General features: G+C 49.7%; 2 protein-coding genes across 12 annotated transcripts in view; one reads left to right on the top strand and one right to left on the bottom strand.

Moving 5' to 3' along the window:
* The window catches only part of ARHGAP1 (Rho GTPase activating protein 1), a 24,968-nt gene extending 3,842 nt beyond the window's left edge, over nt 1-21,126 (bottom strand). The window contains exons 1-13 of one of the 11 annotated variants that reach the window (XM_027459370.3): nt 20,840-21,126; nt 16,913-17,096; nt 16,295-16,387; nt 11,492-11,521; nt 5,500-5,587; nt 5,126-5,257; nt 4,566-4,652; nt 3,850-3,948; nt 3,040-3,147; nt 1,732-1,808; nt 1,246-1,323; nt 549-677; nt 224-327 (exon numbers count right to left, since the gene is read on the bottom strand). In XM_027459370.3, the coding sequence (XP_027315171.2) occupies nt 224-327; nt 549-677; nt 1,246-1,323; nt 1,732-1,808; nt 3,040-3,147; nt 3,850-3,948; nt 4,566-4,652; nt 5,126-5,257; nt 5,500-5,587; nt 11,492-11,521; nt 16,295-16,387; nt 16,913-17,051 (1,164 nt within the window). In that variant the 5' untranslated portion in view covers nt 17,052-17,096; nt 20,840-21,126. Of the gene's footprint in view, nt 1-223; nt 328-548; nt 678-1,245; nt 1,324-1,731; nt 1,809-3,039; nt 3,148-3,849; nt 3,949-4,565; nt 4,653-5,125; nt 5,258-5,499; nt 5,588-11,491; nt 11,522-16,294; nt 16,388-16,912; nt 17,097-17,202; nt 17,473-20,406 lie in introns of those variants that run through there. The other 10 variants (XM_021268470.4, XM_021268468.4, XM_021268469.4 and 7 more) reach the window with 10 other exon arrangements.
* Nucleotides 19,773-24,428, top strand: ZNF408 (zinc finger protein 408). The gene is given in 4 exon segments (XM_072038393.1): nt 19,773-19,807; nt 20,286-20,446; nt 21,085-21,408; nt 21,411-24,428. Coding segments are annotated over 4 exon segments (1,401 nt in total). The 3' UTR covers nt 22,292-24,428.

Genomic DNA, 24,428 nt, shown 5'->3' with positions numbered 1-24,428 from the left:
GGAGCTTTCAGCCTCCATGGTACAGCTCACACTGGCTTAATGCCTGCCTGCACCTCTCAGTTGTGAGATCCCATATAAGAGGAACATAAGGTAGAGAGAGGCAATCTCCTAGCTTGAGACTCATTTCTTCTCAAAAGGAAGGAGGGAGCAGGCAGGCAAAAAGCTGATGCAAGGCATAGGCAATTGAACTAGAAGACAACTTCCAAATCTCAGAGCAGCTCACCTGCACCAGGAAGGCTGTCAGTAAATGGAGCACTTCGTAGTTTTCTTCTGGCAGACTTTGGAGCGTTTTGCGAACAATGTCCACACGATTCTCCTCCTCCACACCTAAAATGCAGGAGAGATGGGACAAGCGGGCCCATGAGAAATTCTCATCTCTCCACACAAAAGATGAATACCTCAGCACGCATCCCAGTGAAAGCACATTTTGAAGGCACGGGCTATCCCATGCAGGACTGGCCATTTCACAGATAAGGGTGGTTTGGAAGATTTGTCTTTGGCCAATGCAACATGCAGGGTGTATAGAGCACACTCTTGTTACAACTCACTCTGGAAGCTGACAACATGGCTGTAGAGGCCAAAAGTGAGGAGGGGCTCGGGTAGCTCCCTCAGGAAGGTCTTGAGAATCACAGCAGGGAGGTGGACATCTTCATACTGCTGGAAATCTACCGGCACGCCTGAGGAAATAAAGCAGAGATTCAGCATTCACTGGCCAAAGTAGGATCTCCTCCAAAGAACGTGGCACGATGGTCAGAGCCCAGAACTGCGGAAGCAGCATTTTAAAGAATGTAAGAGGATAATGAAGCATGACATCTTGTAACAGAGTGAAAAAATGTGTCCCAAAAGCATATGCAAAGCACTGCTGAATCCGTCACTAACTCATTAGAAAAAAGCAAACCGAACAGATGACCAGGTTTCTTCCTTGTCATCTTCAGTCCCTCTGGCATAACTAGACAAACGTGGTATATCCTACCCTGAGAAATGGGGAAATATTCAGGACAGAAAAGGGCAGTGTAGGAAACACGAGTGGGAAGAACTATGCTTTCCACACAGCAGAAATACTATGCAGTGTCAGATGCTTCTTCCTTGCAACTCAGGTCTATCCCCGATGGGGCCTCCCCTAGAGAAGGTGAGGATGGGGCCTCATCAGAGAAGGTGAAGAGCCATGCTGGACTAGCTCCAACACCATTCTAGCTAGACAGGAGTCAGAGAATGAGACGGGCTCTGCTGAGCTGGGACACTTACCCATGTTGTATTTCTGCTGGACCTCCCTGACAACCTGTGTATTGGCTGATCTCCGGAAAATCCCTTCTGTTGCAAGAGCTGTCAAGGGAGAGCAGATGGAGAAGAAAGATCAGATACGTGCGAGTCTCTAGGAACATTGGTCTTAACTATAAATCCATGCTGTATGGTGTTCAGGCAGTTGCCAACACGTCCCTTTTTTTTTTTTTTTTATAGAACTGCAATTCTTCCTGCCTCCAGCAGCAGGCAAAGGGTACAAGCAGCATTTGCTATTCTTATACAAGTGGGAGTATGAACAACTAAGAGAAAAAGTTCTTCCAAGCCATGAAAATGCAGTCTCTTGAAGGCTTGCCCCCCTGGGTCAGGCCTTTACAACTTATTCTAGATTGCTGCTCTGCTGTTTCTCACTACACTCTGGATGGGAACTGGGTGTAGGAGAGGCCACCAATGTGAAATTACGAGGGGCTGCAGCTTCCCTTTAACACTTACCGTGCTCCTGCAAATGAGCAATGGTCTCTCTGACCACCAGAGGAACAGGAGACTGATCAGGGCTCTTCTCCCTTAGACTGTGGGAAGAGACAAAAGGTTACAATAACTCATTCTCTCTGCCCTGCATGCAGCCCCTGAGAACTGAAGTTGCCCACACAAGCACTACCTTTGATTGGCACTCAGGATCTTGCTATCCCAGTCCCCCAGTTCACCCATTATTCCTGCCTTCTCTCCTGTTCACCCATCGTGCTGTCATTCACTGGAGCAAGTCTGGGATCATTACCACACTACAGCAATATTTTCTTTGTCTTCCATAAAAACCATAGCATGTAGACACCAGGGCAACAGGGCTCCCAGAAGGCAAGGTTGCCAGTTACAAACCAGGTGAAGAGAGTTAAACTGCCTTTGTCTTTCCCTCTTGTGGGCAAAGGCAGGAGGAAGCTGACACAGACATACATGGGATAAACTTATCCACCCAGTTCCTGTGATGGAAGACACACCAACACAACAGCTGTCAAGGAAGGCCTAGTGATGCTGAGGCATCTGTGCCACCCTCACTTGCACAGTCTGTACCACTTGGTATGGAGCTGTTCACCCCTCTCAGGCCTCTACCAGGCTCAGACACACAGCAACACAGGGATTACTTTTGGAAATGTTGTGTTGCAGCTGGGGAATGCATTCCCACATTCAGAGGATCTGTCTGGACACACAACGCTGGCCCCTCCTCATTCCACAGCCACAAAATTGCACTCAAGGTTAAAAATACCTTCAGCACTTAGCCAGTATCACTATCCCTTGCCAGTGTCTGTGTTTGCCTGTGTCATTGTGCAGGAATGGGTGGTGGAAATCAGTACAAGGGTAAGTAGAAGTGCTTTTAAAATAGTAATTATGATATGGAAAAAAAAAAAAAAAGATCTGCAGTCCTACTCAATAAAAATAGCACTGTAAAGACACCTCAATCCACGTCTCATGTACTTCCTTCGCTTAAACGAAGTTTTTAGTGGCATGGAGCTGTCCTCATGGTCCTTGTTTTGTTTCTCCTTTGGTAAGCCTTAGCTGCAGAAACAGCCTCATTCTAATTTAGGATGGAGGTTAGGATCTAGTCCGGGAACAAAGAGAGCTGAACTGAACTGAGTCAGTCAGGCCCTGGACATGAACACAGAGTTCCTCAGAAGGATGATTATAGTTTTGTCGGAAGTCCAAACTGCAAAAAATTTTACAACCACTCCTGCAGCTGTTCAGTTATAAATACAGTAACCTCATATCCACCAGGTCAGAGTTAAATCAACATAATCCAGAGATACTCACTGCTGGAGCGAGACTCCAAACTGCTGGTTTGGCAGTGGTGGGCGTGGGGGTGTTGGCTTCTGGGGCACTTGGGCAGGCTTCTGCAGGGATCTCAGATATTCATCGTATCTGTGGCAAGACAGAATAGTAAAAAGCCAGTCCACCTCCAGAAAGAGCACAAACCCCACACTGCACATGACCCACTGCTAACACACTAGTATCACCTCCAGCCTTTGCATGGTTCCATTTATGCAAAAACAGGACAGACAGCCCTAGATAAACACACATAAATATTTGGTTGCCAGAAAAAAAACAAAAAGCAGAAGGGAAGGAAGATATATATGGAATCAAGAGCTGGAGAAGCTGAAGATAACAGCACAAGAAAGAGGTCAGGGCAGCACTGTTTGTGATGAGACAGTTGCACAAGTGTGCGAGGGACGGGTGGTTGGACCAAGATTGTGGTAACTTTGGGAAGTCTCAAAGACAAGCCGAACTGTGCCAAGGGAGGAAAACAGTTGCCCAGCCAGAGCAGATACACACCACAAGGTCCAAGACAGTGTTAATGTCAATAGCTTGCAGAAAGCCCCTGAGGGGTGGCTGGGCATGATGGGTGCTCCACTGGAGAAGCTTTTTTTAACTCAAGGACAGAACTGGGTACTGGGGTGCACACACAGGAGAGACAGTGGAGAGAAACAACAGTCTGGTAATTTGCCACCACTCCCTCAAAAAACACTGCATAGGTGGTGCAATCTCTTCTTTCCTTTGCCATTCATCCAGTAAAATCCCCTCTTGTAGAGCCCTAAACAAACGGGAGATAGGTAGCACTCTCACTTCAGCACTTGGCTCGGGATCCCCAACTGTTCCAGCTTCACGTACTCCTCCAGCTCACTGAGGAAGTTCACATAAAAGATTTTTCGTCCAAACTTAAAGCTGAAAAACAAGAGACAAGTAGCAGGTAAAGAATCAGGAAATCCAGTAGCAGAAGGGTGGACTTCTTACAGGCAAGCAGAGTAGGGGTCTGAAAGAGACATTGACGGGTATGAAACAGTATGGCTGAACGACAGACGTGTTGCCCACGCAGCTCTACAACTCCACATATTTTACCAGGAGATGCCAAGACTTTCCAGGTCCCATCAGAAGCCCTTGCAGAAGCAGCCTCTCTAAAGCCCTGGCTTTCTCCTTCCTAAGCTCAGCAGTAAGCTGCAGACAACTTTTTGATTATTTTACAGAGTTAGGATTTCAGCATCAACACAATGAATTAAGTATTATTTAGACCAATTCTCTCTCTTCTTTTTCCATTATTAGCAGAGCCTGCACCACATTACTTCCAACTGGCTGGATAACCAAGGAGCAGCACAGATCTGCATATTCTGTAGGTAGGTGTTGCATCTGAATATTTCTGAGCTCAGAAACAGGAGGAGACAGCAGAGGGCAAGGGCCAGCAGGGCAGGCTCGGCAGCCTGGGCACATCTTGTGTCCCCCCCCCCCAAGAACTGCCCCATTACTCCCCATCAGTGTGAGGATGTGGGTGCCCAGAGGCTTCCTACCTGATCAGAGGCTTGAAGAGAATCAGCAGGGTCTTGATGAACATGGTTGGGTGCACAATGTACAAGGCTTTGATGTTCTTCTTGTACCTGCCAAGAGAAGCTAAGTAAGGATGAACTGTGCCTTAAGCAGGGGAACCAACCTTTTCACAAGCTTAAGGGATCCCAGATGCTCCATTCCTTTTGGATTCTGCCTCACCGCTCCCCAGAACCCTGCTCTTCCACATTTGGTAGCAGCATCAGGCTGCCCAGCAGCCTAAGGGCACGCTCTACATTATTCCAGGATTCACCCAGCAGCAGTGACCAGCCTCACCAAGAAGCAACAATTATACCACGGGGCTGACACACTTGCACTGCTTCCTGATTTTGCTGCTTGCCTGTTGGCCAGGAAGAGCTGGGCATCCTGTGATTCAGCCTGCATCAAAAAGAAAACCACCTCCACAAGCAGTAGAAACAAGCAATAGTAAATTATGACCACCAGGCTACGTGGGGGCAGGGGAAAGATCTCCTGTGTTGGGCTGCAGAGCAGCATGCTACACCCTTGCCTGCTGCCCCCTACTCACTTGCGATCAAATTCCCTGTAGGCGTCTCGCAGCCAGCTCAGGGATGGCTTGTTCTCACTGGTCAGGCCGTGGTGCAGATACACCAGTGTGTAATCACTCTCCACATACTGGTCCAGTGTGAATTTCAGGTACCTGAAAAGAGACAGCTGATGAACTCGCTTCATGCTTTGCCACACAGAGGCTCTTCCTCCTTTGGGCCTCTTTTTAGCGTGCCATAGCAGAGGATTTGTATCCCCATCAATGAACGTAAGCACTTTGCAAGGACATGTCAAGATAAAGAAGACACTCCATATAGATTTAGCCTCAGGCATCCAGTACCTGGGAATCGTGTCAGGGTTAAGAAGTTAATAGCAGCCTCCGAAGACACTACTCACCCCAGCAGTTTCACGTGATCAAGCTGATGACTTGGGGGCATCCGGCAGGCACTGAACAAAATGACTTTCCTTCCATATTTGTCATCACCTGCAGATGAAATGCCAGAGATTACAGGGAGTTCCAGCACTACGCTGTGGTCTTGGCAGCAAAGGGGTAATGGAGCATGGAAAACCACCATAACAAGGCAGAAATTGAGATTGCCAAAGCTGACAGTAAAGGTAAACCTGACTTTCAGCAGAGTTGCCACGGGCCTAGTATAGGAGCAGAAACCTGAACCCCAAGGGCCTGGCAAATTGGCAACGTGAACGGAGAACAGTCCATGCTCCAGCCCTGAAAGAAGAGGAAGAGTTGGAAGCCAGGATGAGTCAGAGCATGTAGGAATGGAGGCCTCCGGTACAGAGCAGAGTACCCGGAGCATTAGTCCTGCAACGCTGCTCCTGAGGCCACTGCTCCCCTTGTATGTGTGCACAGGGAGGCACAGGAAAACTGCCCCTCACAGGCACAAAAACTGCTCCTCCCCTTCTGCACACAGTCCCAGACTACTCATGGTCTGGTGCGTGTGGCTGTTGTTTCACCTACAGCTTCATCCTGCACACAGAACAAAGCAGTTTCACATCCTGAAAACCAAGAAATTCCCAGAAACAGGCAGGCCCAGCCACATCCCAGAGACAAGAAGCAAGCATCATCACAAGCCTCTTCTACAGATGGACCAGGTTAGCCCCACCAGATTCTCCAAGGGGGTCTGCAGAACAAGCTGCTGTTCACTGCTTCCCAGGTTTTTCCATCTACAGTTGTATTTTCCCGTTCTGAAATGGAAGGAGCTGCAAAGCGTGGCACAACCAAGCCAAATCTATGTCAAAACCCCAGCAGAAAACAGTCCCCACCACAAAGGAGCCAAATAACCCATAAAGCAACCTCATCATCTTAGGGGAGGACACTCCCAGCCACCTCTTGAGGCTTCAGAGACAACAAACCAAATCTTCTCCAAAGCAACTCTTCATACATCAGCGTATTTCTGCTGGCACCACGAACAAAACCCAGGCAGGTGGGCACGGACACGCTTAGCAGACACACTGGGGGAACTGAGGGATTTGGGTAAGTGAGAACCAGGTCACAAATCATTTGGATATGCAGAGTTTGAGGGAAATCTGGTTCTCTCCCAGATGGACACCCCCCCCAATTCATTTCCATAAGGATGACTTACTTCTTAGCACCCGTGGAGGTGAAATTGTTCCTTCAGTGTCAAGGGTTAACATTTTCTTGTCTTTTTGGCTACTCACCCTGCTCTGAGAGCAATGGTTTCTTGTCAAAGCAGAAGGAGCACAGCGCAGTGAAAGGGGCTACTGAGGCTATATTCAAGAAGGCCCTCCTCCCTCCCCTGCAGCACAACCATCCCATTCAGACCACATCACAGAAAGCAGCAAAGATCTCTACTTATATGCAGGATAGCCCTTTAGTACACATTCCTCCTGAAAGATACCCTTTTCCCCATGCTGGATTTGCAGTATTCAGAGCATGCAGCTGTTTCCTCCCCCTTGCATGGGCTCCAGTGCCCAAACCCTGCTTGGTTAGACTTGCCGTGCAGCAACTGAGATCTTAAATCAAACCTGAGCAAACCTGAGGCTTCCAGGAGCGATGCCTGTTTGTAACAGACGACCACTGCCGCAGCAAAAGGAAGCCAGAGAATTTACATACACAAGCCACGACATCAAGAAGCCTCTAGGCCTATCTTTTATCCCTACCCTGGCCAGAAGAAGACTCCCTCTGCTTTTTCACTTCTGTTTTTCCCTTGCAAGTCTCACTTTTAAGCCACTCACCAGACAGCACGAGACAGAACGTAGTGATGCACACAAGCCAGAGCCTCTACAAAGGTTAGGGACACTGAGGCAGCACCGGGTACAGCCCAGGAGAGGCTGGCAGAGGCTCACACTGACACACACATGCGCAGCTGGGGGCAGCTCGGGAGGACACACGACCCAGAAAGCAGGACTAGAAGAGAGTGATGCAAGGATGGTCTGGAACAACCGGGTACAGGCACAGCCAGGCCACGAGACCAACATCACATTGCACATCCCACGGCAGCCCACTCTCTGCCTAGCCCGGAGTTTCTTGGTAGCTTGCTGTGAACTTTAGGGCTGGCTCAAATGCACGTGAGGTGTCTACAGAACAAAGAAAGGCTAGAAAGTTCTGGGCAAGAGGGTACGGCAAACTGTGACTCTATCCAGTAGTCTTTAACCACTTTTATGGCACCCTCTGGAAGACAAAGGATCCTGCCTGCACAGAGCAGCAAGAAGATGGCAGCATGGAGAATCTGCTGAGTTTTGTGGTGATGAAAGAAAACAGCCACAAAGCCCACCGATCTGTGCAGTTCACAGCTCTGTTAAAGCAGAATAGCTGCTGTCTTCAGTTAACAGGATGCAATTCAGATCCACGTGGATGGTCTGAGGGCGTGAAGCAGATGTAAGCTTGATGAAGGCAGGTCTTGGTTGTGGAGAACTGCAGTACAGCTCCATCCTCGTGTGATGTTGCAGGTGGCCACACAGCCTGCTCAGGCTCCTGGGCGCTGACTTCCAGGCTGAACAGATCACAAGTCAGGAACCCAAAACCTTGAGCACCTTCCTCCAGAATGGCATGAAAGCCTTCAGCAGGACCTATGCAAAGTCCAGAATCTCTTTTTTTACACAGCCTTGGTGAAGAGCCCTGGGATTGCTGATAAAAGAAAAAACAGACAATCCACGATTCTGCCAAAGGGAAGATGGCATGTTTCCCCTGGATAATTTCCAGGGCCAAGCACACCAAAAGATTACCTACAGTCCCTTGGATCACTGGAAAAGGAGTGGCCCTTTTTGCCTTCCAAATACGAATGAATTTTTGCATGAGAACTCCACAGGAACCAGCACGCCCATTACTGAGTTGTGAGTTTCACACTGGGCTCAGCCTGTCAACACAAACATTCAAACCCACTCAATGCCAATCCTGTTTCCACCTGACGTGTATCAGATCAGTCTGGTTTCTCCGGATATAAAGTTCAGCTCCTGAGCATCAAAGATGAACAATCAGCTGGTCCCAGTTTATAAACAAGAACCTAAAGCCCATTCCATGTATTCTTGGTTGCCAGAGGAAACTGCCTCCAGGTGGCCTCTCTGCCTCAGACTGAGCAGTTCCTTATCACGTTTGATCTTTCCCAGATGCTCCATCCCTTGTACTGTTTGTTCTCTTGCTTGCAGTATTATTGTCCTGCACCTGGGGCGCAATAACCCCAAGAAGAGCTACAGGCTGGGAGAGGAATGGCTGGAGAGTTGCCAGGCAGAGAAGGACCTGGGAGTGATGGTGGACAGTCGGCTGAATATGAGCCAGCAGTGTGCTCAGGTGGCCAAGAAGGCCAACGGCATCCTGGCTTGTATCAGAAACACTGTGACCAGCAGGGCTGGGGAGGTGATCGTCCCCCTGTACTCGGCTCTGGTGAGGCCGCACCTCGAGTACTGTGTTCAGTTCTGGGCCCCTCGCTACAAGAAGGACATCGAGGTGCTTGAGCGGGTCCAGAGAAGGGCGACGAAGCTGGTGAGGGGCCTGGAGAGCAAGTCCTATGAGGAGCGGCTGAAGGAGCTGGGCTTGTTCAGCCTAAAGAAAAGGAGGCTCAGGGGTGACCTTATCACTCTGTATAAGTATATTAAAGGAGGCTCTAGCGAGATGGGGGTTGGCCTGTTCTCCCATGTGCCTGGTGACAGGACGAGGGGGAATGGGCTAAAGTTGCACCAGGGGAGTTTTAGGTTAGATGTTAGGAAGAATTTCTTTACTGAAAGGGTTGTTAGACATTGGAACAGGCTGCCCAGGGAGGTGGTTGAGTCACCATCCCTGGAAGTCTTCAAAAGACGTTTAGATGTAGAACTTAGGGATATGGTTTAGTGGGGACTGTTAGTGTTAGGTCAGAGGTTGGACTCGATGATCTTGAGGTCTCTTCCAACCTAGAGATTCTGTGATTCTGTGATTCTGTGATTCTGTGATTAATTTTATCTATCTACATTTTCACCCCTTGCTTGCAAGCGCAAGTACCTACAGTTTCCACTGAGCACAACTGTAGACCATGAAGTAACTGCTCAGATTCTCAGGCTGTCTGCTACCTCTCCCAGACCAGAAATGCTCAGCAATAGTTAACAACAAACCAACGAGGAGGCAATTATATATGTTAGCACTCTCGGAGCACCCCAACAGAGTGCACGCCTTTGTATGTTCATGCATAAAACATACTTTCAGGGCACTCCAGAACCCACCGACCTCCCTATAGGCTGGAATTCCCAATTATTATTTTGTAAACAACAAAGAGCAGGACAGCAGCCAACACGCAGAGCCTACCAGTCAAGACTGCTGCTCATCTAAATAGATATTGACTTGTGGCACTCAGATGTGCTGATTCTCCTGAACGTTGCTGCGGTGCTTTTAAGGCCCAAATTCGTTTCCAACTCCCTCCTGAAGAGCAGTGTTTCCAATGCACTCCTGAGACGTGGGCTGAGAACACCATTCTTGCAGTTCCAAACCATCAGTGTAGGACCATGCTCCTAGAACAGCTGAAGTTTAATCACCAAGGCTAAGGTTTGCAACCCGCAGCAAAGCAAACGTACCAGAGCAGGAATTCCTATCAAGATAGCAGGACTGTCCTGAGACAGGACTCTGCTAAACAAATCTGTACGACCAACATGGAAAATACGTGCTTGATGACAGATGCAAGTGAGAAGATCCTGGTATGTGGATACTGAGAGAATGCAGGTGGTCTTTAAGGTCCCTTCCAACCCACTTTCTGTGGTTCTGTGAAGAGCTAGTGTCATCAGTAAAGCAACAAAGCTGCCAGGTCAGGGAGAAGGAGGGCACATCAGTACAGAAATCCAGAACACCCCTACACAAGTTTCACAAAGCTCAGGATGCTTATCAGAGCCACCATCAGTTAAAAAAAAAACAACAAAAAAAAAAACCTCCTCTAGTGAAATTTCAGGTTCGTGGCAAACTTATGACACAGTGCAGTGTTAAAGTATCCATAGTAGATTTTAGATGCCCGAGGAATTCCAACATGGATTTAGCCTCTCAAGAAAAGAAAGTAAGGAGGTTGAAGTAGCAACATTTTAATACAAGACATCTTACACCTAGATACTCCCAATATCCAAACTCTGCTGGAATTATCAAGCTTTATCAAGTGACTAAAGCCCTAACTGATTAAAAAAAAAACAAAACACAACCTAAAAGATCAGATTAAATAATGTAAAACAGAAGGATGTCTCCCACAGCAAATGGTGGACAAGAACCCGTGTAATGAGGATCAGCATTTCCATGGACTGTGCGAAGATCTTGGCCTGCTGTTCAGAAACAGCAGAAAGGATTTCATACCACGAGAATTTAATCTACACCGAGAAGTGTGGAATCCTTAAGGCTTGGGGCTGAAGGCCAGACTATTAACAAATGCTCAGCAAGCACAGAGCAGTCTAGCACAGCTTCAGGCTGGAATAAGGAACAGGTGACCAAAACCCAACATCTCTGCAGCCAAACGAAGAACTTGCTCATAGTAGCTTCCAGCTGGAGAATCCAATTTCAGTGCCAGCTGCACTGTAAGTGCACGCAGCAGCAGATCGTCTGAAGGAATGGGAAGCAATCCTAGGATGAGCTTCTGAAGCACACATGACAACGAGGTATCTCTGTGTTCGAACTGAACTGGTCCAAGCAGGCCACCACCAGAAGAGGAACAGGATTTACACTGAGACCCGACAGCCCCGAAGTGCCCCAAGTAAAGCCCACAGGCCAAATTTGGCTCAGATGATACTGCTGTGCCTGAGGCAGAGGTGCAGTCCTCAGACGACAATTTTGTGCAGCCTTTGGACTCCTGAAAAATTGCCAGCACAGCCCAAGGCTGAGCAAAGTTTGGGCTCCCCTGAGATAACCCAGCTACAGGCCACGGTCATGCTGAAGGAATACCAGGATCTACAGCATCACAAAACATCTACCTACCTGGTTGGGCCCCATCAAGTGCACCCTGGTCTGGAGGAACAGAAACAAGGTTATAGCAAGCCAAGTTTTGCGCTCTTTTCCAGAAAATAACCTTGAGCATAAAGTCTCAGAGTCTAGCCAGATTGCCACTGGGATGCATTTACTTGCCGTCGTGCAGCAGTTAAGCTCCTTCATCTTTCCCCCATGCTCCTCTCCAAAAGTAAACATAACTAACAGAGGTGGTAATCCTGTACCCAGAGTTCCTGAGCCTCTTTCCTGAATTTGCAACAAATTCTGTATAATCCTAGTCCAATTTCTGGCACTTGCAGTTAACACCTCCCCCACCAACAAAATGGCAACCACCACGCTGCCACTTTTAAAAGGGTTAAATGCCACAAATTCGGAAAGTTAAGGTCCTTTGAACAACCTGCAAAGTGCAAAGTGTACATAGGATGACATCACTCTGTATGAACGGCATGCTCAACAGACTGTTTTGGGAGAAGCCAAATCTCACTAACAGGAACGTGAGGACAATTTGGATCTTCAACACAGGTTATAAAAAAGTCTTATTAGATTCTGAATTAAAAAAAAAAAAAAAGGCAATTAGGGGGGGAAATGTTTTTTCTGTTCAGGGAGGAGGTTATGAAGGCATTTATTGCCATCCCCAGCTCCTTTCCATCTCTCCCACAACCATATATGCTCCCCAGACCCAAATGGGCCTGTTGACATAGGAAGCTCAGTAGAGCAAGGGTCTAACGAGAAACTCTCCATTCCCTTGATCTCTTATCTCAAAACATGGTGCAGAAGCTGGGCTGCCTTTGGATGGGCCCAATTCCACAGAAGCAACTCGTCATTCCGTATCATATAAATACTGTTAAAAAAAAAAAAAAAGAGCAAAAGCCAGAAAGCACATTCAAATGCAGCAGAAATGCAGGCTTCCCACATTAACGGAGCCCAAAATAATGCACCGTGCTAGAAAGGGAAAGGACCCTTATTATCAGAGGGGTGCAACGATGCAACCTACTTCCTAAGCAAGCTTTGTCTGCAACTTCTGCCTTTGCCTGCTTGGTGCAACAGCAGCTACTGGTGCTTGCTCCAAGATCGATTTTATCTCCCCACATCCATCACCACCATCGTCAGTATTAGTTACAACTTTGGCACCTGCAGCCAGCAACGATGCTTTTTAGGCAGGTTTGGTACCTGGCACAAAGAAAAAGGATTCTCTGCCATCTAGTAATGCTCAAGAACAGCTCCAGCTTGCCACCTGGCTCCCCCATTTCAGTAGCAGGTCTTACTACACACTGGCACCAAGCCTTCTCTGCAAGGGCAGCCCTACAGGCTGCCCATTAATGGGGGGAGGCAGCAGATTTCCCACAAGACTAGCAGAAACATGCTTTGAACCTCATGAAGGCACTGAAGTCACTGGGCAGGGACTACGTAGCAGCACCTTTGCCACATCAGACCTGGCAGCAGGACACAGCGTCTCTTAAACTTATCAGAAGCTTGGGACGTGGGACGGTTCAACAGCCTTCAGCCAGAAGCCCGTGTTTCCTCCAAGCATTACATGATGTAAGGAAAAAAAACACATCACTTTGCAGAAGTGGTTTGTGCAGTGAAACCGAGCTACATCTGCTCCAACTTTATCCACGTGTAAAGACAAATTAATTTGCTACAGCATTCACAGAAAGAAGAACTCAGAGTCAGGAAGAGCACAACCACAGGGACCTCTCCACCACCTCCATAAGATGCTCCAAAAACAAACCGCTGAGGGCAGGTCTGAAAGGGCAGGTAAATAGTGCCATCTCTTTCCTTCCAAAAAGCATTAAATTCCTGAACCAAAACAAGCCTTCCTAAAACATTCTGGTTCGTAACAGCGCCTTTTGCCCTGTCTCCCTGTGAGGCACCCCCCTAGGAACAGCAATGACACGCCAGCTCTGTTCCGTGGACAAAAGGCAGGTCGTGATGCATGGCCCCTTCCAGGAAGGTCCCAGGCCCCAGGAGATAGGAGCACAGGGCACGAAGGGGAGCTTCCATGAAAGTGCTGCGCTGTTCTGAAGTGGGGGAAATGAAAATGGAAACTTTTTTTTTTAAGGCAAACTTTATTTTTTGAATAATTTCCTTCCTCTTAAGCCAGATAGCTGTGATAGCGAAATCTGGCATGATTTGATTTGAGTCACAAATTCAAGTCAGCAAGAAAACGAGCACGCTAACTTTCTGTAATCAGAACTGGGGTTTAGTTTGTTTTGGTGGTTGTTTTTTTTTATTTCCTTTCCTTTTTTTTTTTTAATGTTTTTAAAATAAGCTACTATTAACACCACGCACCAGCCCACTAGAAGCAGTTAGTGCTCTGACCACACAGGATAACCCTGGGATCTCAGCCCAAGGACGGTAACCAGCCTTCTGCTTTTGTCTCAAAATAGCATCAGCACCCCAGAATGTATTTTGGGGAAAGCACAAACAGAATTAGCCATATGCTTTCTGCTCTGAAGCGAAGAGCAGGGAAGAACACAGAAGTGAAAGCTCATAAACAGCAGAATGGATAAAACTACCCTTGATCTGCTGCCACCTGCTCATATTTACAGGAGAGCTGGGGTGGAGCTGTTTTGCTTCAGACTCAGCGTGGCAAACGTTGGCTGCACCTAGAAGTGCTGACAAGCACAGCTCGTCAGCAGAGCCAGCACCAAACGGTTCCCCTTTAATCCCCCAGCGAGATTTTGACTCCCCAGGCTACTTCTAAAAGGATTTTTCCAGCTTCCTCAGATAGTTTGCCTCCAGTGACAGCCCAGAGAACATTACCCTGTCTGATTCTGTGAACGGTTAATGTTATTAATTATTGACCAAGAAAACTGAACAAACTGCTTCAGCTCCAGCCCCCACCTTCATAAATCCTACTTCCAGGAGATGAGACAACACCAGCGAGCCTCAAAACGAAAGCGCCAGCAAACCCACTACGTGGAGCTGGGCTTCTTTACCCAGAAAAGGCATTGCACCACATTTTGTGGTGGGCCCTATCAGACATGTTCAGATAAACAGGCTAGTGGTGGAAAGTGGCTCATGGCAGCCAGCAACAGATGGCTCTGCAAGATGCTGCTGCACTGCACAGACACGCAAACAGGGCCGGGGAACTCACCCGAAACACAAATTCAAGCCATGACGGGGAAGAGATGCCCTTCAGAAGGCAGGCACACCTCCCAGGCAGCCATCTTACAGGCCTGAAAGGCTTCCAGGAAGTTAGGTAATTCTTCGTGTGCTATCCTAGACGCCTGTGTCAAATGGCTGCTTTCCAGCACCACCGAGGCATCATCCCCTCCGCAGGGATACTCAGCGAGCTGGTAAAACAGCCGCCGTGTTACCTTGGAACAGGAATCCCGCAGAAAGGCTGGTGCTAACATCAAGAGGCAGAGCACAAAGTGTGTGCTGGGCTTGGGTCGACATTCCAGTCTTATCGATGTCTGCGATCTAAACACTCTGCTAAGCACTTGGGCTTTGTCTGCAGCGAACAACAGTGCAACTTAACTCACCAGCTCCCAGAGTTCAGGAACACCGGGCACCTCTGCCGTTTGCATTACAAACGCTCTAGCTACTGTCACTGAAAGGGCAGGACTCCACACATTTGTTCCCTTGCAATTTCGGCAGCAGGGAGGCCAGAGTGCAGACCCAAATTAACTCCAGTCCTGGAAGCCCAGCCCCATGGAGAAGGTTACTAACACATCTGCAAATCAAAGCGCTCGTAGAGAATCTGGAAGACACAAGGGCTCAAATGCTAAACGCTCTGCCTGTCATCCGAAGCAGCCAAAGGCACACAGGGAGACAAAGAAGGTTTTGAGTTTGCCATTATCATTTTGTTCCCTAAAAATGTAACATGAGAGGTCAGGAGAAAGGAACTTCATTCTAGATGACAGCCTAGGAAATAATAATGTCAGGACAACTCTTGCCAAGGTTGTTGCCTGCAAATCTTTCCTCTCTAACCCAGCCCAGCTGCAGAACAACCCTTTATCAGGAGGACTCCAGCTTGTGCTTCCGCCTCTCTGCAAATTCTCACGTGGGGCAGGAATCAAGGTACAGAGAAACGGCAAGAGGAAGGGAAGGAGGTGGCTGTAGATGATTAAGGAGGAAGTGTGTCAAGTCCCAACAGGTTGAAGAGGCTTTTTTTTTCTTAAGCAGGGAATGCAAGACAAACTAGAATGACCTTCCCTCAGACTTACCACAGCAACCTAAGAACGGTCTCCAAGAGTTTTTCTCATGGAGGTCCCAGCTGTAAATGCTGAGGGTTAGCGTAATTAAAATAATGTTGATGAGACAACTACACAGAAGAAATCAGAATGTTTGCAATACTGAATGGTCAGGTCCTTCCTTGCAGTGGACCACAGGCCTCTCCCCCATATTTCAGGTTTCTAAAAATGCTGAATAAGGACAGGATGGCAAACTGGCCATTCGGATACAACAGAGCTGCCACACTCAGTCAGCTGAGGGAGCTCACAACTAGGTAATTTGTGTGACATTATCATGTAGAATCCACGTCTTGTGCTCAGGATACAGTCAAGGATACACACCTAAAACGATTTGACAAAAGTGACCAAGTCCTGCTAATAATATAATCAAGACAGCAAGATCCAAGAAAGAATGCAAGTTTAACCAAGGTCAGTGAAAAACTGCATTTATGGCAAGTATTCAAGAAGTTTGGTGCTCTTGCTCTTTATGATGCCAGCTGTCATTGCCACTTGGGCCTGGCACGTAGCAAATGCCCCCACAACTCCCTTTCAGAGACCTTGCCTCAGCCCAGCTGCAAAGATATCCGAGGGGAAAACAGAGAGCAAAGACTACCTGCTACTTCCACAATGTGGTGCCTGGCGATATCGTAGTAGGGATCATCCCATCGCAGGTGAGTGACGGGCTCAGGGGAGCCTTTGGAGTCCTCTGCACAAAACATAAGGAACAAGCAATTAGCAGAAGGGATCTGGATTGGCTGCCCTACGTGCCCTTCAGCTGGTTTCCCACACCTCCTCGGGCAACAGTTCATAGCACAGGAGTTGACTGCATTCCTACAGACTTTCAGAGCAACAGCCCAGTTCTCCAGTCCTGCTTCCCATATGGCATCTCAAGACCTTTCTATCCAGGAAGATCAAACTGTCCTGCAAGAGACCATAACAGAGGACACTCAAGGATTTACAGCGTGTCCATACTGTCACCATCAAAGCGCAGCCAGTGCCAGAACTGAGAAGAATATATTTACAAAGAATACATTTACAGCAGCTGGCTCGGAGCTTTCAGTGCTATTCAATGGCAGGGCTAATTCACTCGGGCGTGGTGCAACAGTAATGGGTCTATAAAGCTTTTAGATGGAGCTGGGACTCTGTCTGCGTGCAGATCTGACCACAATGATGCAGGACAAACAACTCCTTTTTGGCCTCAAGCCAGCCCTCAAATTATTAGGACACTTACCTGATTTGGGGAACGCAGGGACTTCATCTGCTGGCCAGTTCTTATCATCTATGGAGGCCAGTTTGAGCTGGCTGAGGGACTGGTTGGTATCATCCAAGTTCAGGTCATCCTGAAGCTCTGAGAGTGGGTCTGTAGCCATGGTGCCCAAAAACCACCGTCTGTCCTGCAGCACCTAGAACACGGACTGCAGAGATGGCTAGGTGAGACACCGAGACCACGAGTTTCCCTCCCCAAAGAGGCTCTTCCTCTTCTCCCTGATTTTCCCCCAAGCCCGCCTTTTCTTCACCTACCCCAAGATCGTGCTTCCCCTCCCCCTCAAGGCAAGCAGGAACTCCTCCTCCTCCCAGCAGCACCGACATATGTCAGCTTTTTTGTGCCAGTTGCTCCCAAAAGGCCGTCGGGAGCCTGTACCAACCCGCTCGGTGAGGCTCTGCTTGACCACAGCTGTGTCCAGATCAGTTTCTCTCCTGGCACAGGAGCAGCAGCGAGCCGCCCAGGAAGGCAACAGGCTATGCCAGCCCCTGCCTGACACACTCACTGCAGCTAAGAGCTCCCCCTCCCTCCGAAGGGCTGGCACAAAGCCCAGCCCTTTCCACAGTTGGCCCAGCGCTGGAAGCTTTCCCAGGAATCACCCCCCCTTCTCCCCACAGGGGAGGGCCAGAGCTCTCAGCAACACCAACGTGGGTGCCTCGGTGTGCTGGGATCTGCACGCACAAGTGAACAGCTCCGAGTTTCTCAAAACAGGATTTTTGAAGGATTTTCTCACTCCCACCTGGAGCAGATGCTCTGTCAGACCCAGCTCTGAGCTGGCACAGCACGCAGCACCCTCCAAGGGTACCAGCTCTTTGGGAGACCCCTAGGGAACTGCTGGTGCCCTCTAATGTCAGTCTCCTGGAAATAAGCAAGGAAATACTGGCAGGACAGACAGGCAGACCTCGACTGCTCACACCGAGCAAAGCCAGCATCACCACAGGGACAGCAGCTCAGGGCCAACAGGCCGCGAGCCAAGAGGAACTGTAGCAAAACAAACTGACACCTTGCATCAGCAAGATTCTCTGTAATGCTGGTTCGCGGGCAGGCTCGTGCTTGTTTTCCATTACGAGGGGAGCGCAGGGTTCAAAGATGATCAGAGGAGGCACAACACCTCTCTGTGGAAAGATGACACCCAGAGCAAGGCTATTTCCTTTAGCAGAATGGAGGGGGGCAACGATGTTTTGCATCTTCCATCCCCAGAGCTTGAACGTGTGCATCCATCCAGAGAAGGTGAGCAGGCAGCCACGGGGATGTGAGCACAGAACTGGACAGTCGGCATTTGCCCCCTGTCCCTGGATTACTCCCTGGGAGGACGGGAGGTGTTCTCTCTTACTCATCAGTTTACAACCAGTTTTCACTTCTCACGGGCTCCCAGGGGGCTGGGAGCTATGGCTAAGCAAAAGAAATTGGATTCCCAAAACAAGAAAGAGCAAGACACACACAGCAGTGGATCACCACAGCGGAATGGCAAGCACGAGGGGTCTGAGTATAGCAGCCGAGCGGAGGCCCAGGCAAAGTTATTCCCTGCCCTCCTCCCGCAAGGGCTGAGAGCTGTCTGACCTCTGCTCTCACAGTGGCAGGGAGCAAGAAATCAGGTTCCTCTGCACCATGAGCTCATGCTGGAACCACGCAGCAGCAGGGCCGAGTGACAGCCAGCTCCCCACCCCTAGCAACTGCTCGGATTCCTATGGTAACGCCAGGCACCAGTGCCTGTGACTCAGTGTGCTTTTAAAGCGCTCCCCGCTGCGGCTCAGCGGCCCCACAAGCCAGCATCCGCGGCCCCACAGGGCGGCCTGCTGCGTGTGGGCCCCGAGTGCACCCAGTTCCCAGGGAATTCCCAGCCCCGGTGGGGACAGAGGACCTACCTGCACCCACTGACCTATTGAGACACCTTCCAGTTCTCCAGAATGCCCCACAGCAACTGCGTCCCCAGAGCAAGGTCCCGAAGTGCTCAGGGGCCAAACCCAAATCTTCCTCCAAATCTTCCAGCAGCAGCACTGCCATGGGGCCAGCAAGCCACCAGGTCTCCTCACTTCTCGCTCCAAGGATCATGACTTGGCTTCGGAGACACCTGGCAACGCTTCACCAGGGCACAAGGGCAGGTTGTTGGACACCACCGGGGGACTTCCCCTTGGGCATGCTCCTGAAATTAATCCTAGTGTGGCACCACGAGGTAGAAGGAAGTCATCGCTAGGATCCTTAGAGTTCCACACTGCAAAAGGAGCCAAAATAGCCTCTTGCCAAAACCGTCCTTACCCCTTGCCAGACTTGCCAGGTATCTGCTTTTTTTTTTCACTATGGGGCAGGCAGCTCCATTGCTCGGCTCTAGATTAGTGCTTCACGACAGAAATGTTAATGGAAAGAGGATCCAATCCTCACAGATCGCAGCCTCTGCTTGTGAACCAGCCTGTAGGGCCCAGGGGATTCCAGAAGGCTTCTCACAGAATTTCCCCCAGTCCTTTACCAACTGTGCAAAAGCCAAAAGCACAGCATCTCCCACATCAGAGCAGTTCAGAGAAACACAACCCTCTCAGTGCCCAGGAACTAGTGGGCACTGAGAAAGAGACCTGGAGCTGAAGGTTCAGATGTAAGAAATTAAATAGGGATCTTAGCATGAGGGCATGCATTTTATTTTCTGACAGAACAGCTGCACAAGATCTTTTCCCTGTCTAGCCAAAACTGACCTGGAAGCAGGACCTGTTGTTAAACAGAAAGTGCTCCTGCGTCAGTGTAAGGGTGAAGTAGCTGTCAAAAAAACCCACCAGCATTTTAGCAGATGTAACACAATTTAAGAGCCCCACGGTTCTTAGATAAATGTCCCGACAAGATGCAAATCGCACACCCTGCACAGCCAATGAAAATGTAAGGAAAGCGATGCAGCTAGATTTAAAAAGTACGAAGCCTGCTCAAGCATTTAAAAACTCAAGAATCACTCCTGACACCAGAAGCCAGGCTCTAACAAGACAACTCCTTCCATTTTTCCAAGTGTTTTCTGCACCTTTCCTGGTGATCTCAATGCTTGCTGAGCCACGTCCTTGGCTCTCTAATAAAAACTGACTTTTTGGCTAACACAGAGATGTGCAGAACAGCACGTTCTGCAGAAAGAGAGAAACCCCGGCCCTTTAAAACAGTTTTTATTGCTGGACACTCCCTGTACAAGATCCTACCAGAATTCACCCAGGGAAGGCAGCTCTCTGGTATTGATGACGTGCTGGTGGCTGCTGTTCACACAGACTTTTTGGTGGTGTTTTTTTTTTCCAATTCCAGTTTCACCGCTTTGCCATCACTTGTTTCTAAACCGTACCTCCTCTGCAGTTTCCTTTTCCTGTTTTTCTTCCAGCCCTACTATTAATCCCGAAGTAAACCTGCACATGGGACGCGCGTTAGCACCCCCCGGGCCCGTCCTTCCACCCGAGAAACACCACCAAAAGGCCAATGGCTCCTTCTCCCCGACCAATTACCACCGCCACGCTCCAGCCAAGCAGGAATCCCAGTCCTGGGGTGTCTCAATGATTTCTCTGCCTGTGCTGCCAACCGCCAGCTCCTCCCAGCTCGGTTTTATTTGCCCCAACGCCTGTTTCGCTGCACCCACCGGTCAGTAACAGCGACGGACACCTCAGCAGGCAGCGTTCCTGTGAGGCACAGCCCCTCTGGAGGGCTCCTCTCCTCGTAACACAACAAAAGGCAGCCAGCTCCTCAGCAGCAGACCTCAAAGCCTTACATTAAGGCTGCGACTCACCAGGAAAAGGGCTCAGCGTCCCCTCACGGGCAGCCGCTCACACGCAGCCGCGCCGCTGAGGCGCGGGGGCAGGCAGCGCCCCGCCGCCCTCTGCCCCTCTCCCCGTCTCCTCACGCCCCGCTCCCAGCCCCGTGTCCCCCCCTTTCCACCGGTACCTGCGGCCCTCCAGCGGCCTCCTCCCGGCCCTGCCGGCCGCCCCGTATCCGGCGGAAGGGCGGCGTGTCGCCGGGGGAACGCTCCCCGCCCCGGCCGCCTCCCCCCCGGCAGCACGGAGCGGGCTGGAGCCCGGCGCCGAAGCGAGGAGGGGAGAGCCCCGCTGCCAAAACATGAGCTGTGGCGAGACAAAGTGCCACGGGCCGGGAATCGGCACCTCCAGGCCGTCCCGAGAGTTAATGCCAAGGGCAAGGACTGGACGAGGGTGCGGAGCCGAGATCCGCGGCAGGAAAAGTGGAGATGGGGCAAAAAGAGGCGTGCTCGGGAGAGCGGGAGCTGTCATTGCCCTCAAGTGGGCAGCTCCAGAAGTGCCGTAAGGGCTGTGGGGCCAGGACAGCTGGGGAAGAACCCCGGCAGCCCAGGCCTTCAGGAGAGGATATAGGGACTTGCAGGAAAGAGGGCAAAGTTTGCGAAGCCTCCAAGCTGGGATCCCCAGAGCATGGGGAAAAGGGCTCAGTGGAGCAGCCTGGAGAGCAGGAGGACTGCATGGAGCTGGTGCGGGGTCATGCTGGCAGCCCGGCCCCCCGCCAGGTGTCCTGTCCCACAAGGGGCTGGCCAGGCGCAGGTACCAGTGTGGGGAGTGTGGCAAAGCCTTCCTGCAGCTCTGCCACCTCAAGAAGCATCGTTTCGTCCACGCTGGCCACAAACCCTTCCTCTGCACGGAGTGTGGCAAGAGCTGCAGCTCGGAGGAGAGCTTCAAAGCCCACCTGTTGGCCCACCGGGGCGTGCGGCCTTTCGAGTGCCCCCAGTGCGACAAGGCGTAGCGCACGAAGCACGACCTGCAGGAGCACCGGGTCCTGCACAGCAGGCAGCGCCCCTTCTCCTGCGAGCACTGCGGCAAGTCCTACACCCTGGCCACCAAGCTGTGGCGCCACCAGAAGTGCCACCTGGCTGACAAGCCCTACCAATGTGAGCTCTGCGGCATGGGCTACAACTTTTCACAGAGCCTGGCACACCACATGCTCGCCCACAAGGCAGAAAAGGACCCTGAGGGACTGAACACCGCAGGGGCCTCTCTTGCTGTGGACCTACCCCAGGCAGCAAGGAGAAGGCCTCAGAGGAAAAGCCAGCAAGAGGAGGAGGTGGCAGAGCCTGCCTTGCTCATGGTGGAGGTGCTAGAGCCAGAGAATGTGGCAGAGCTCCTGATCACAGCCAGTGGTCACTGCATTGCTGCTTACCAGCCTCAGGGCAGCCCCCCAGGTCCTGAGGCACACAGGAGACCTGCTGAGCATTTGCCATCGACAAAGGATGTCATTGAAATCACCATCTCCAAGCATGAGGACAAGTGCGTTATTGTGCAGGACAAGGGCTCACCAAGTGACGTGGTCATCATCCAGGAGGGGATGGGCTTCGGAGCAGTGGCCGAAGTGGTGGAGGTCGAGACTGGGACCTGACTATCTCAGCTTGCAGAGCTTCTGTACAGAATATTAAAGTGTAAACCTAGCTCTGTTGTTTTTGTTTGTTTGTTTTGTTTTGTTTTGTTTTGTTTTGTTTTCTGTGGCAACAAAGGGCCTGGGGCTCAGCACCAGGCAGAAATAGTAGCTGTAGAGGTAACTTGTGGGTGTAGAGCTCGGTCTTTTCAGTAGCTGCTATGAACCTGCACGTGCCAGGCCTGGTGCAGGGAAGGCATTGGCTGTTGATGGGAATAACTTAGAGAGGAAACAGCGTTTTAACAAGCAGGGCCCCTGCTCTGCCTGTTACATTGTCAGCGGGTGATGGTGCACCATGGGGAAAAATCTAAAAGCAGCAGCCTTGAACAATTCCTTCCTTTCAAATTTTTCTTTTCCTGCTTAACTGTTGCTATTCAAGCACTTTTCTGGGATTTTATGCTGGAGCCCAACAGCATTTCTGACCACATGAGCGTGATGCTAATGCCAGACATTGCTGGGATGCATTTACAAGCATTTACAAGGTGTCCCTGTTTTTTTATTTTGAAAACCATTTTTCACAACCAGCAGAAGCAAAGTCCTGCCTTAGAGCTAGGGCTCAGTGTTTTTCCTCTTTTCCCCTGTTTTGTTTGCTGTTGGCTTCCTGGCTCTCTGATACTGGATGGTCTGTCCAGGGATGGTAAAGGATCGTTTCCTTTCTCACAGTACTAGGAGCATTGTACAGTGAATTTTCACTGTTCCCAGCCAAGAAGTGCCTTACCTGTCCAGGTAAGGATTCAACAGCTCATTTCAGTATACTCAGATTTTCCCTTTCCCCGCCACATGCAAATGAGGTTCACTAATCTGTTTCCTTGTTCTTTTTCTTGTATTCTTGCTTCCTGTCTTCCAGTTCTTTCCTGTTCCTGCACCATAAAGCTAAAAGACAGCAAAACTGCAACTACACCCCAAATATTTCCACTGCTTCATCTTCTTTAGTGCTCATTTGCCATCTGAGATACACTGAATAAAATTGGTACCCGGAAAGAAGTGCACATTTCCAAAGGCCATGCAAGTTTGGCCTTATAGGGAGAAATCAACAGTATCAGCCTTAGCAGAGATCTTTCAGTGCTGCCTGCCCACACTTGCATTTCTTACACAAACTGTTTTCATTTGCCACCTCCTTAACTTTAGCCATTCGTTGTCTCCATCTTGACCCTCTCCAACATCTGCATTTCCCTAGAAAGTTTTGTTCAGAGGCCTAAGATCTCTGGGCTTTTTATGCCCACTGCAAAAGGAGGGGATAGTGTCACCTGAGTATCATCATTAGCACAATTCCCTTTTCGGGTGCTATGAAGACAGTAAAGTGACCATCTGAGAAACTGTTCATTATGGTTTTTACTCATCTTTCTTTCAACTTTTTCCATAAACTTTTGTGACTGGTTTGTAGATGAGGTACTAGAGTCAGATCCACAACACCTTGATTTGAGGTAAGGCAGGTAGGTGAAATTCAGACGATGAGCTGCTGGATATCCTCATTTTCAGCTATTTTCTCTGAAGTCGGGGCAGATGCACTGAGTCTTTGCCCTGAGGGCTTGGAGACAGAGCAGTGGGAGCACAGGTGTATGCGGGAGGGCTTAAATTTGAAGCTGCACTGCTTTCTACTGCTCCCCCTGTGGTGCCTGACTGAACTCTTGCAGCTTTCAAATATTGACACAGCTGCAAAGTGTTCTCGCTGGAGCTCTCATGCTGTGTTTGAAGCCTGTGCCCTCTGTCACAGCACAACTGGGAGAGAAGGGGGAACAGCAGGGCAAAGGGAAGGGGAGAATGCAGGCCCCTGTTGCTTAATCTGCTGCCCTGTAACTGCCTTCTTCATTCTGAGTGAATAGGGGAGAATAAACAGGAGCAATTAAGTGGTCCTAACAGAAAAACTGTTGTGTTAGTGACTGTAAACATCCTTTTGCTTGACGGTAAAAGTGATGAATAGAGTTATTTAATTCTAAGGAAATCCTATCGTAACTCCAAAGATGAGGATGCTGGGGAACCTCAGCAAGGATAGGATCTGCAGAACTCGGGGTTCACAGCATCTGTAGAGTTGTAAGATGTTCAAATGCCATCCCCTTTGTCTCCAATGTTATCTCCAATAAATGGTATTTTAATTAACATA

This window comes from Anas platyrhynchos, chromosome 5 (assembly GCF_047663525.1).
Source record: "Anas platyrhynchos isolate ZD024472 breed Pekin duck chromosome 5, IASCAAS_PekinDuck_T2T, whole genome shotgun sequence".
Taxonomy (NCBI): Eukaryota; Metazoa; Chordata; class Aves; order Anseriformes; family Anatidae; genus Anas; species Anas platyrhynchos.
This window is presented reverse-complemented; position numbering and strand designations above follow the sequence as displayed.